This window comes from Oncorhynchus kisutch, linkage group LG19 (assembly GCF_002021735.2).
Source record: "Oncorhynchus kisutch isolate 150728-3 linkage group LG19, Okis_V2, whole genome shotgun sequence".
Lineage (NCBI taxonomy): Eukaryota > Metazoa > Chordata > Actinopteri > Salmoniformes > Salmonidae > Oncorhynchus > Oncorhynchus kisutch.
The window spans coordinates 53,963,062-53,977,117 of NC_034192.2; the positions used below are offsets into that span (position 1 = coordinate 53,963,062).

The 14,056-nt window shown below is 45.0% G+C and overlaps 1 protein-coding gene across 1 annotated transcript in view; it reads right to left on the bottom strand.

The window, feature by feature from the left end:
- Window positions 1-10,754, bottom strand: part of LOC109864993 (cysteine-rich and transmembrane domain-containing protein 1) — a 28,021-nt gene extending 17,267 nt beyond the window's left edge. The window contains exons 1-2 of the mRNA XM_020453102.2: window positions 10,462-10,754; window positions 3,240-3,575 (exon numbers count right to left, since the gene is read on the bottom strand). Of these exons, the coding sequence (XP_020308691.1) occupies window positions 3,240-3,555 (316 nt within the window). The 5' untranslated portion in view covers window positions 3,556-3,575; window positions 10,462-10,754. The remainder of the gene's footprint in view (window positions 1-3,239; window positions 3,576-10,461) is intronic.
- Between the last annotated feature and the right edge of the window lie 3,302 nt (window positions 10,755-14,056).

The following is a 14,056-nucleotide window of genomic DNA, read 5'->3' on the forward strand; positions in this document are numbered from 1 at the left end:
GTCAACTGTTAAATGTGCCTGGCTTCATAAATCCTCCATATACATACAGACATCTCCAGAAATAAGATAGATCCTGTTTCCTGTTTCCTGTTTGTTTAATAACGTACTGATTCTGTGAGCCTCATGCAGCAGCGAAATGTTGCATAAAGCAATTTCCCAGATTTGGCCGTTTTAATCTTTGCTCTGCTGTAATCAAGGCTTTACAATTATTTTTGTTAGAACAGTATTACTTACAATGTATTTAGTGTTATTTACACTGTTCCAAACAGGCAGAACAATGATACTGTAATCTAACAGCACCTGTTTGTCACACATAATATACACACAGCTCTCACAACTATACCCTCCTTTTTCTTGATCTCCTTATTGTTATTATGATAATAAATCATGTCATTATCATTAGTGGTCTTTGTATAGTATCCTTGTATAACCACACAGCTGTAGGCCTAAGAGCGTGTCCTGTTCAGTCTTAATACCGTAACTTACTTAGGCCTATATTTCAATATACAGACTACTGTATAGATCAATCAATCATTAATTTGTTATTGCCATCACACAGCATGAGACATTCATGCTTTCAAATACAATCAAGCATTTTAGTTTTAAATTAAATAACAAAGGGAGCTTTGAATAATTAGCCTAAACAATAAACTGCAATTGACGATGTAACTGTGTTTAGTCTGCTGTAATAAAAGGCTTATATATATATATTTTTTTTTATTTTTATTATTATTATTTTTTTTTAATTTTATTAGTATAGACGCTGGTACACCTGTGTCATTTACACTGTTTCAAATGAAGAAAAAAATATATATATATAAATATAATATTGTAATCTAACAGCAACTGTTTGGCACACTTAACACAAACAGTGCTTGCTTATATACCCTACTTTATCTGAATCTCCTGTAGTCTCCACAACTAAGTCAAATGTCTTCCTCATCTGACTTCTCCTTTCCCTCCTGAGCAACCAGTAAACATTCACCCATTTCAAGTTTTTATTTCACATCCTATGCGTTCATTTGCTGTCGACATTACTGTGTCCGGAGTTTGTCATAACCATTTTATTGATGTGATTATGATAGGTCAGGCCCTTTTTGTCACATGCATGCGATGCTTACATGTTTCATGTAAAGAGAGCAAGTGTTGAAGGAATGGGGTATGTTTTTTGTAAACAAATTAGGGATTTTGGTAATTTACTGTGCTGTGGTACCTTTTTGTCCACTGCAGTAGGGAGGAGAGTGAGACAACGTGTGCCAGTCACATAGGCACCTGCTATCATTTTCTTTTAACACATCAGGCTCTGAGTAATTTGTGCCTCTGAATTATTTAATCAAACAGTGTGCTTAAAGCATCAGACAAGCTCAGTGCATATGTAGTTGATTTTCTTCAAGCACATAGGGTGTCTGTCTACATACGGAAAAATACGTTTCAACATTTCGACCACCATTTTTATATTTTCAGGGAACAGCCCTAAGTCAAGGCAAACAATATCCTTATCCTTCCCTCTCTCTCCTCCTCCCTGTATTCTTCATCCCCTCTCTCTCCTCCTTACCCCTCTCCTCTCCTTCTCCCTTTATTCTTCCTCACCCCTCTCCTCTCCTCCTCCCTGTATTCTTCATCCCCTCTCCTCTCCTTCTCCCTTTATTCTTCCTCACCCCTCTCCTCTCCTCCTCCCTGTATTCTTCATCCCCTCTCTCTCCTCCTCACCCCTCTCCTCTCCTTCTCCCTGTATTCTTCCTCACCCCTCTCCTCTCCTCCTCCCTGTATTCTTTCTCCCCTCTCTCTCCTCCTCACCCCTCTCCTCTCCTTCTCCCTTTATTCTTCCTCACCCCTCTCCTCTCCTCCTCCCTGTATTCTTCATCCCCTCTCTCTCCTCCTCACCCCTCTCCTCTCCTTCTCCCTTTATTCTTCCTCCTCTCCTCCTCCCTGTATTCTTCCTCACCCCTCTCCTCTCCTTCTCCCTTTATTCTTCCTCCTCTCCTCTCCTCCTCCCTGTATTCTTCATCCCCTCTCTCTCCTCCTCACCCCTCTCCTCTCCTTCTCCCTTTATTCTTCCTCCTCTCCTCTCCTCCTCCCTGTATTCTTCCTCACCCCTCTCCTCTCCTTCTCCCTTTATTCTTCCTCCTCTCCTCTCCTCCTCCCTGTATTCTTCCTCACCCCTCTCCTCTCCTTCTCCCTTTATTCTTCCTCCTCTCCTCCTCCCTGTATTCTTCCTCACCCCTCTCCTCTCCTTCTCCCTTTATTCTTCCCCCTCTCCTCTCCTCCTCCCTGTATTCTTCCTCACCCCTCTCCTCCTCCCTGTATTCTTCATCCCCTCTCTCTCCTCCTCACCTTCTCCCTTTATTCTTCCTCCTCTCCTCTCCTCCTCCCTGTATTCTTCCTCACCCCTCTCCTCTCCTTCTCCCTGTATTCTTCCTCCTCTCCTCCTCCCTGTATTCTTCCTCACCCCTCTCCTCTCCTTCTCCCTGTATTCTTCCTCACCCCTCTCCTCTCCTTCTCCCTGTATTCTTCCTCACCCCCCTCCTCTCCTTCTCCCTGTATTCTTCCTCACCCCTCTCCTCTCCTTCTCCCTTTATTCTTCCTCACCCCTCTCCTCTCCTTCTCCCTGTATTCTTCCTCACCCCTCTCCTCTCCTTCTCCCTGTATTCTTCCTCACCCCTCTCCTCTCCTTCTCCCTTTATTCTTCCTCACCCCTCTCCTCTCCTCCTCCCTGTATTCTTCCTCACCCCTCTCCTCTCCTTCTCCCTGTATTCTTCCTCCTCTCCTCTCCCTGTATTCTTCCTCACCCCTCTCCTCTCCTTCTCCCTGTATTCTTCCTCCTCTCCTCTCCCTGTATTCTTCCTCAACCCTCTCCTCTCCTTCTCCCTGTATTCTTCCTCCTCTCCTCTCCTTCTCCCTGTATTCTTCCTCCTCTCCTCTCCTCTCCTTCTCCCTGTATTCTTCCTCACCCTCTCCTCTCCTTCTCCCTGTATTCTTCCTCCTCTCCTCTCCTTCTCCCTGTATTCTTCCTCACCCCTCTCCTCTCCTTCTCCCTGTATTTTTCCTCACCCCTCTCCTTCTCCATGTATTCTTCCTCCTCTCCTCTCCTCTCCTTCTCCCTGTATTCTTCCTCAACCCTCTCCTCTCCTCCTCCCTGTATTCTTCCTCCTCTCCTCCCTCTCCTTCTCCCTGTATTCTTCCTCCCCTCCTCTCTCCCTTCCTCACCCCTCTTCCACTCTCCTCATTCTCCCTCTCACCTGTGTTTTTAGGTGCCTCTCCATACATGGGTCCTGGGGGTGGTCCTCCTTGCCATCCAAACTGGGGCTGTCCAGGGTAGCCCTCCTGGTAGGGGCCTGCTTGTCCCTGGCCGGGGTAGGGTCCAGGCGGTCCCCCGGGGCCAGCAGGGTAGCCTGGGTTTTGAGGAGGGAATCCTCCAGGTTGCTCCATGTTTACAGGGTAACCCTGGGGAGGGTATCCCTGCTGGGGGTATCCCTGCTGGGGGTAACCCTGCTGGGGGTAACCCTGCTGGGGGTAACCAGGGGCCTGGTACGGAGGAGGCTGCTCAAAATTCATCTGCTATACAACAGAGACAACTGTAGAAAGAGAGGGGAAGGGAAGAGGTGAAAAGAGAGGGAGGGAGGGAGGTGTTTAACGTTTAATGTTTATTCTAATGCATAAACACAATTCCTTTTGTATTGCTCCTATAATGAAGCCAATAAAGCTATGTTGAGTGTAACCGAAGTTAAAATAAACAACAACATAATCACTAAATAACATCTTGACCCCTAGTTGTCATTGTACAATGTCACTGTTGTATGACCGTTTTCCCTGTGTAGGTCAAACGCATGGCCACATGCTTCCAGTTGTATTTCTAGAAACACACAGCTCTGTTCTTAACTAGTAGTCAGAGTCGTCATACCAGAGAAGTCTGTCAGCTAGCGGTTTCAACCCTTCTATGATGAAGTGTTTACACACACGTACGTCCAACCTATACATCTGTTAGCACCCTAAAGGAAGAAGTAAAGTACAAAGAAACGAGTACTGCACATCTTTCTCATGTCATCATACCAAGCCTGAGTGCATCGTGACTCACAAACCTGAACCTGATTGGTCTAACCTCTCTGCCCTCTATCCAGTTAACAATGGACTACAGTCACGGCAAGAAGAGAACACAGAGTCAATCATTCACACTTAAAATAGGAAGTAGCTACTAGCTGTGACCACTAGCTGTGTGAGAGAGAGTGAGAGAGTGAGGGAGAGAGAGAGAGTGAAAGAGCAAGAGAGAGAGTGACAAAAAAACAGAGCAAACTAGAATGCTATTTGGCCCTACACAGAGAGTACACAGCGGCAGAATACCTGACCACTGTGACTGACCCAAAATTAAGGAAAGCTTTGACTATGTACAGACTCAGTGAGCATAGCCTTGCTATTGAGAAAGGCCGCCGTAGGCAGACATGGCTCTCAAGAGAAGACAGGCTATGTGCTCACTGCCCACAAAATGAGGTGGAAACTGAGCTGCACTTCCTAACCTCCTGCCCAATGTATGACCATATTAGAGAGACATATTTCCCTCAGATTACACAGATCCACAAAGAATTAGAAAACAAGTCCAATTTTGAAAAACTCCCATATCTACAGGGTGAAATTCCACAGTGTGCCATCACAGCAGCAAGATTTGTGATCTGTTGCCACGAGAAAAGGGCAACCAGTGAAGAACAAACACCATTGTAAATACAACCCATATTTATGCTTAGTTATTTTCCCTTGTGTCCTTTAACCATTTGTACATTGTTACAACACTGTATATATATATATATATATATATATATGGATAATATGACATTTGTAATGTCTTTATTGTTTTACTGTTAATTTTTGTTGTTTTTCACTTTATATATTCACTTTGTATGTTGTCTACCTCACTTGCTTTGGCAATGTTAACACATGTTTCCCATGCCAATAAAGCCCCTTGAATTGAATTGAATTGAGTGAGAGAGCAAGAGAGAGAGAGTGAGAGAGCAAGAGAGCGATAGAGCGAGAGACATGCAGACTCTCTCTCTTGCTTCTCACTCGCTCTCGCTCTCACTCTCGCTCTCACTCTCGCTCTCACTCTCACTCTCGCTCTCACTCTCGCTCTCACTCTCTCTCTCACTCTCTCTCTCACTCTCTCTCTCTCTCTCTCTCACACTCTCTCACACTCTCTCACACTCTCTCACACTCTCTCACACTCTCTCACGCTATGTCTGTCAGACAGACAGACAGACAGACAGAGACAGAGCAAGCGAGAGGACTCAAGAAATACAGTCGTTGTAACAAGGTAGAGTACATGTAGAGCATTCTGCTGGTGTAGATTCTAGGCCTAGAAGACCATTAAGCCCTACATTAGGTCTGTTGAGTAGTGAAACACTGCCTCTCCTCCATCAGCTGGGAATGCCACAGCACAACAAACTGCGGGACAGAAGGAAAGTGGGCCAGTGAGACAGTGAGGCGTTGTCCTTCCATCCCCCATTCATCCATCGTTCGCTGGGCTATATTCACACACAGGGTTTACTGTAAACATCTAAAGCCCAGCTAACTTCTTTCTCAACCTCCCTCAACAATCAGAGCATTGTTTAGAGAACATCACCTGACCCAGATCACCTGACCCAGATCACCTGACCCATCTTTCTAAATTCTAAAGGAGTGGGACAACATTCCACAGACCACTATTAACAGCCTGATCAACACTATGCAAAGGAGATGTGTCACCCTGCATGAGGCAAATGGTGGAACTGACTGGTTCTGATCCACGCACCTACCTTCTTTTAAAGTTTCTGAGACCAACAGATGCATATCTGTATTCCCAGTCATGTGAAATCCATAGATTATAGCCTCATTTATTTATTCCAATTGACTGATTTCCTTATATGAACAAACTGACTCAGTAAAATCTTGCATGTTGTTATATATTTCTGTTCAGTGAAGCTACTTCACATGCTGATATTGATTTTGGTATTATTGTGTGTTGTTACGTTTACTAGCTAGCTAGGCGGCCTAATCGTGCTCTAATCTGTGTTATGAGTCGGCCTAATCGTGCTCTAATCTGTGTTATGAGTCGACCTAATCGTGCTCTAATCTGTGTTATGAGTCGGCCTAATCGTGCTCTAATCTGTGTTATGAGTCGGCCTAATCTTCCTCTAATCTGCGTTCTGAGTCGGCCTAATCATGCTCTAATCTGTGTGTTGCGAGTCGGCCTAATCTTCCTCTAATCTGTGTGTTGCGAGTCGGCCTAATTTTCCTATAATCTGTGTGTTGCGAGTCGGCCTAATCGTGCTCTAATCTGTGTGTTGCAAGTCGGCCTAATCGTGCTCTAATCTGTGTGTTGCGAGTCGGCCTAATCGTGCTCTAATCTGTGTGTTGCGAGTCGGCCTAATCGTGCTCTAATCTGTGTGTTGCGAGTCGGCCTAATCGTGCTCTAATCTGTGTTCTGAGTCGGCCTAATCTTCCTCTAATCTGTGTGTTGTGAGTCGGCCTAATCTTCCTCTAATCTGCGTTCTGAGTCGGCCTAATCATGCTCTAATCTGTGTGTTGTGAGTCGGCCTAATCTTCCTCTAATCTGTGTGTTGCGAGTCGGCCTAATTTTCCTATAATCTGTGTGTTGCGAGTCGGCCTAATCGTGCTCTAATCTGTGTGTTGCGAGTCGGCCTAATCTTCCTCTAATCTGTGTGTTGTGAGTCGGCCTAATCGTGCTCTAATCTGTGTGTTGTGAGTCGGCCTAATCGTGCTCTAATCTGTGTGTTGTGAGTCGGCCTAATCGTGCTCTAATCTGTGTGTTGTGAGTCGGCCTAATCGTGCTCTAATCTGTGTGTTGTGAGTCGGCCTAATCGTGCTCTAATCTGTGTGTTGTGAGTCGGCCTAATCGTGCTCTAATCTGTGTGTTGTGAGTCGGCCTAATCGTGCTCTAATCTGTGTGTTGTGAGTCGGCCTAATCGTGCTCTAATCTGTGTGTTGTGAGTCGGCCTAATAGTGCTCTAATCTGTGTGTTGTGAGTCGGCCTAATCGTGCTCTAATCTGTGTGTTGTGAGTCGGCCTAATCGTGCTCTAATCTGTGTGTTGTGAGTCGGCCTAATCGTGCTCTAATCTGTGTGTTGTGAGTCGGCCTAATCGTGCTCTAATCTGTGTGTTGTGAGTCGGCCTAATCGTGCTCTAATCTGTGTGTTGTGAGTCGGCCTAATCGTGCTCTAATCTGTGTGTTGTGAGTCGGCCTAATCGTGCTCTAATCTGTGTGTTGTGAGTCGGCCTAATCGTGCTCTAATCTGTGTGTTGTGAGTCGGCCTAATCGTGCTCTAATCTGTGTGCTGTGAGTCGGCCTAATCGTGCTCTAATCTGTGTGTTGTGAGTCGGCCTAATCGTGCTCTAATCTGTGTGTTGTGAGTCGGCCTAATCGTGCTCTAATCTGTGTGTTGTGAGTCGGCCTAATCGTGCTCTAATCTGTGTGTTGTGAGTCGGCCTACTCTTCTCCTGTTGGCTGTTGAAAATATAAAAAATCTCCACACATATTCTGGGTGTGCGTGTGCGTCTTGATTTTACTTGAAGGGTTATGAAACGATGACCAAACATGTCACCTGTACACACTGTTAACAGATGGCTGGTGAGGTAGTTGAGTAACCATGGTTACTCTCCTGAGCTGTGAGGAACAGATGCTCCTGTCGATTCTCAATAAGTACCTTCACTAACGCTAAAACCCCATTCACACACAGCGTTACCCTGGAGAACATTTGGTCCTGGGACCATAAGTACACACTGTAGTAATATTGTTACACAACAAACTCTCCTTCATAACTGACTGGTTTATCAGAAATGTTTGCTAACCTAACCTTCCTCTTCCTGTCCGAGATCCAGTTCAGTTGTGTTTGAGCTCTAGTGTGTGTTCGTCAGTTGGTCATTGATGGAAAAGGGCTGCCAGTGTCGAGGCACTGTACTGACCCATGACTGACATTGTTTCCACAACACACACACAGGCAGAGAGAAACTGCCTCATCACCGTCTCTCTCCACCTCTCTCACACACACAGCCTAGTGCAATAGTAGAAATGTTAGTAGCAATGATTGTTGAGCAAAATCACACTGCACTACAACAAAGAAGTAGGTCTGTCAACTAAAGTTATTCTACTGAATTCAAATATCACTAGAACTACAGCTGATCTGTAAGCCTAGCTAACTCAGGAGACAGGTAGCATCACTAAAACTACAGCTGATCTGTAACTCAGGAGACAGGTAGCATCACTAAAACTACAGCTGATCTCTAAGTCTAGCTAACTCAGGAGACAGGTAGCATCACTAAAACTACAGCTGATCTGTAACTCAGGAGACAGGTAGCATCACTAAAACTACAGCTGATCTGTAACTCAGGAGACAGGTAGCATCACTAAAACTACAGCTGATCTGTAAGTCTAGCTAACTCAGGAGACAGGTAGCATCACTAAAACTACAGCTGATCTGTAACTCAGGAGACAGGTAGCATCACTAGAACTACAGCTGATCTGTAACTCAGGAGACAGGTAGCATCACTAGAAATACAGCTGATCTGTAACTCAGGAGACAGGTAGCATCACTAAAACTACAGCTGATCTGTAAGTCTAGCTAACTCAGGAGACAGGTAGCATCACTAGAAATACAGCTGATCTGTAACTCAGGAGACAGATCATTTCATTTCATGAAGTGAAATGTCTGTAGTGGTACAAACAGCTAGGCCTTCAGTTGTATAGTCAGGGGTCTCTCCCACATAGGGACTTTGTACAGTGTATGGTTCCAGGTTTACACAGAGTGAGGGTATGGTTCCAGTATATGGTGAAAGGATGGAACATACTTCTCAAACACACTAAGATCCCAGTCCTAAATGAGTAAATGTCCAGGGTTATAATAGTCAACTAGGCCTAATAGAACCGCAGCCGGCTGGGGCATAGATCATTCATCAAAATGAAATGGAAAGAACTGAGATGATATTTCAACATTGTGCGGTTGATAGTCTATAATACTCCCTCAATTAGGTTTATTTTTCCTGCCACGTCCTTTATAGGGTACATTTATGAGGGGATTTTGCTGTGTAAAATAGGCTATTAGGCTATTCTTCTTCACTGGCGTCTCATGTTAGACTACAGTGTTGTTGTGGCGTCTCGTATAAACCTACAGTGTTGTTGTGGCGTCTCGTATAAACCTACAGTGTTGTTGTGGCATCTCGTGTTAGCCTACAGTGTTGTTGTGGTGTCACATGTTAGCCTACAGTGTTGTTGTGGTGTCACATGTTAGCCTACAGTGTTGTTGTGGCGTCTCATGTTAGCCTAGTGTTGTTGTGGCGTCTCGTATAAGCCTACAGTGTTGTTGTGGCGTCTCGTATAAGCCTACAGTGTTGTTGTGGCGTCTCGTGTTAGCCTACAGTGTTGTTGTGGCGTCTCGTATAAGCCTACAGTGTTGTTGTGGCGTCTCGTATAAGCCTACAGTGTTGTTGTGGCGTCTCGTATAAGCCTACAGTGTTGTTGTGGCGTCTCGTATAAGCCTACAGTGTTGTTGTGGCGTCTCGTATAAGCCTACAGTATTGTTGTGGCGTCTCGTATAAGCCTACAGTGTTGTTGTGGCGTCTTGTATAAGCCTACAGTGTTGTTGTGGCGTATCATGTTAGCCTACAGTGTTGTTGTGGCGTCTCATGTTAGCCTACAGTGTTGTTGTGGCGTCTCATGTTAGCCTACAGTGTTGTTGTGGCGTCTCATGTTAGCCTACAGTGTTGTTGTGGCGCCTCATGTTAGCCTACCCTGTTGTTGTGGCGTCTCATGTTAGCCTACAGTGTTGTTGTGGCGTCTCATGTTAGCCTACAGTGTTGTTGTGGCGTCTCATGTTAGCCTACAGTGTTGTTGTGGCGTCTCATGTTAGCCTACAGTGTTGTTGTGGCGTCTCATGTTAGCCTACAGTGTTGTTGTGGCGTCTCATGTTAGCCTACAGTGTTGTTGTGGCGTCTCATGTTAGCCTACAGTGTTGTTGTGGCGTCTCATGTTAGCCTACAGTGTTGTTGTGGCGTCTCGTATAAGCCTACAGTGTTGTTGTATTGATGCCATATCAATGGAACAAAATAACACTTTACTCGGATCTTTGGCTTTATTAACAACTAGCTACTTGATTAAAAACCATATATCAGTTGATTTGCTGCGATAGGCCACTTTCAAAATATTAGGCTAAATAGAAATCAATGTATCACGAATTACATCATAGCTAATGATTTGTCTTACACGACTTTATCTCCCTTTCTATTATGTCAAATGTATTGTTGGATACAACGTATCTGGAGAAAGAGACCCAGCTGCGTGCTCGCCTCAATAAGACAAGGATGGAATACAACCATCACCTGCACAGGGCCAAACCCCAAGAACAACGCTGTCGAGTTGCAATTTTCCAACAGTCCGCAACTTAGAGACAGACATATGGACCACAATAAAATATTATCACCTACCTTATGAGAAATTATATGCCTTTTCAACAGAAAGTCCAACTCCTCTTTACAAAAAACCTATTCGGCAGGATCTTTATTGCTTATTGCTTTTCTTCAATTTTTTTTTACCGCACTGAACAACCGTCTCGTCTTATAACTCAGTGCGCATCTCTCTGTTGTGTGGGAACCGTGACGTCACCCCGATGGTGGCGCGAGGGGTTTGCGTAGAAAAACCATGTTCGAAACGACATTAACCGCGTTTCACTGGTTGGCTGTGGTGAACTATCGTTGTTTACACGGACCAATCAGAGCGAAGAGCGGTGAGAGTCTGGTGAATGGAATTCATCGAAAGTGAAGACTACTGACCATCTGACTTGATTGGTCATTAATTATACATCACAGAAAGATGTGACGAGATACACAGAAATAAGACATTTGAATGAGTCTTATCAGTTGAGCAAGCAATATTTATCCACATATAGTGTCTTCGATGAGATTGGTTAATATATTGTTTTATCATAAGATATATTGGCTGTAGAAAAACTGTAGAAAAATGACAATTGGACTAATACAGTCTACTTTACTTGCTTATAAAAGTCCTAAAAAACACAGACGTGAAATTGTGTTTATCTTTATACTACTTAATAAATAGATTAAAGATAAAACTAGTGTTTCATAGGCTAACGCGTCATAGGTCCTGACATGGCCCCTCACACACATAACACTGTATCTACAAATCAAATAATTTTATAATAGGTTTAATGTAATGAACAACAGAGTACCACAACAAAGGCCACAGTACATTTCCATGACAGATGCAACTCCTTCTTCTCACCAGCAGAGGTCAGTGTCACTCAGCTGTGTGACTGAGGTGTGACAAAAAATACATGGAGCAGCACAAGCGCTCCATCTCCAATGTCCCTATCGTCGAACTGTGCACACACACACACACACACACACACACACACACACACACACACACACACACACACACACACACACACACACACACACACACACACACACACACACACACACACACACACACACACACACACACACACACACACTGGTAGGAGACAGGATGGTGAAACACAGTCGCATTCCATGTGGCATCAGACAGACAGCTATGTGACATATGGCAGCTGTAAAAGGCAATAGCAAATTATAGCAGGCCCAGAGAGACCACAGCCCCTTTCCCCTAGCACTATCTTTATTCTAGCTCCTAGCCCATAAACCCCAGCCCTGGCGTAACCCTATCTCTACTCTAGACCCTAATCCCCTAACCCTATCTCTACTCTAGACCCTAATCCCCTAACACTATCTCTACTCTAGACCCTAACCCCTAACACTATTTATACTCTAGCCTCTAGCCCCTAACCTCTAACCTTTAACCCCTAACATAATCGCTACTCTAGACCCTAACCCCTAACACTATCTCTACTCTAGACCCTAATCCCCTAACCCTATCTCTACTCTAGACCCCAACCCCTAACCCTATCTCTACTCTATCCCCTAACCCCTAACACTATCTCTACTCTAGACCCCAACCCCTAACCCTATCTCTACTCTAGCCTCTAGCCCCTAACCTCTAACCCCTAAAACTATCTCTACTCTAGACCCTAAACCCTAACCCTCTCTCTACTCTAGCCTCTAGCCCCTAACCTCTAACCCAACACAGTGTCTCCTGACCCCTCCTGTCTCAGCCTCCAGTATTTATGCTGCAGTAGTTTATGTGTCGGGGGGCTAGGGTCAGTTTGTTATATCTGGAGTACTTCTCCTGTCCTATCCGGTGTCCTGTGTGAATTTAAGTATGCCCTCTCTAATTCTCTCTTTCTCTCTTTCTTTCTCTCTCTCGGAGGACCTGAGCCCTAGGACCATGCCTCAGGACTACCTGGCATAATGACTCCTTGCTGTCCCCAGTCCACCTGGCCATGCTGCTGCTCCAGTTTCAACTGTTCTACCTGTGATTATTATTATTTGACCATGCTGGTCATTTATGAACATTTGAACATCTTGGCCATGTTCTGTTATAATCTCCACCCGGCACAGCCAGAAGAGGACTGGCCACCCCACATAGCCTGGTCCCTCTCTAGGTTACTTCCTAGGTTTTGGCCTTTCTAGGAAGTTTTTCCTAGCCACCGTGCTTCTCCACCTGCATTGCTTGCTGTTTGGGGTTTTAGGCTGGGTTTCTGTACAGCACTTTGAGATATCGGCTGATGTACGAAAGGGCTATATAAATACATTTGATTTGATTTAACACTAGTTATACTCTAGCCCCTAACCCCTAACACTATCGCTACTCTAACCTCTAACCCCTAACCCTATCGCTACTCTAGCCCCTAACCCCTAACACTATCACTACTCTAACCTCTAATCCCTAACACTATCGCTACTCTAGACCCTAACCCCTAACACTATCGCTACTCTAGACCCTAACCCCTAACCTATCGCTACTCTAGACCCTAACCCCTAACACTATCGCTACTCTAACCTCTAACCCCTAACACTATCGCTACTCTAGACCCTAACCCCTAACACTATCGCTACTCTAGACCCTAACCCCTAACACTATCGCTACTCTAGACCCTAACCCCTAACCTATCTCTATTCTAGACCCTAACCCCTAACACTAGCTCTACTCTAGACCCTAACCCCTAACACTATCGCTACTCTAGCCCCTAACCCCTAACCTATCTCTACTCTTGACCCTAACGCCTAACCCTATCTCTACTCTAGCCTCTAGCCCCTAACCTTTAACCCCTAACACTATCGCCTACTCTAGACCCTAACCCCTAACCTATCTCTACTCTAGACCCTAACCCCTAACACTAGCTCTACTCTAGCCTCTAAACTCTAACCCCTAATGCTATCTAGCCTCTAAACTCTAACCCCTAACACTATCTCAACTCTAGACCTTAACCCATAACCCTATCTCTACTCTAGCCTCTAGCTCCTAACCTCTAACCACTAACACAAGCTCTACTCTAGCCCCTAACGCTATCTCTACTCTAGCCCCTAACCCCTAACACTTACTCAACTCTAGATCCTAACCCCTAACACTAGCTCTACTCTAACCTCTAACCCCTAACACTATCTCAACTCTAGATCCTAACCCCTAACACTAGCTCTACTCTAACCTCTAACCCCTAACACTATCGCTACACTAGACCCTAACCCCAAACCCTATCTCTACTCTAGACCCTAACGCCTAACCCTATCTCTACTCTAGCCTCTAGCCCCTAACCTCTAACCCCTAACACTATCGCTACTCTAGACCCTAACCCCTAACCCTATCTCTACTCTAGACCCTAACGCCTAACCCTATCTCTACTCTAGCCTCTAGCCCCAACCTCTAACCCCTAACCCTATCTCTACCCTAGCCCGTAACCCCTAACCCTATCTCTACTCTAGCCTCTAGCCCCTAACCTCTAACCCCTAACACTATCGCTACTCTAGACCCTAACACTATCTCTACTTTAGCCCCTAACCCCTAACACTATCTCTTCTCTAGACCTTAACCCCTAACACTATCTCTACTCTAGACCCTTATCCCTAGCACTATATTTACTCTAGACCCTAACCCCTAGCTCCTAGAATTATCTCTACTCTAGCC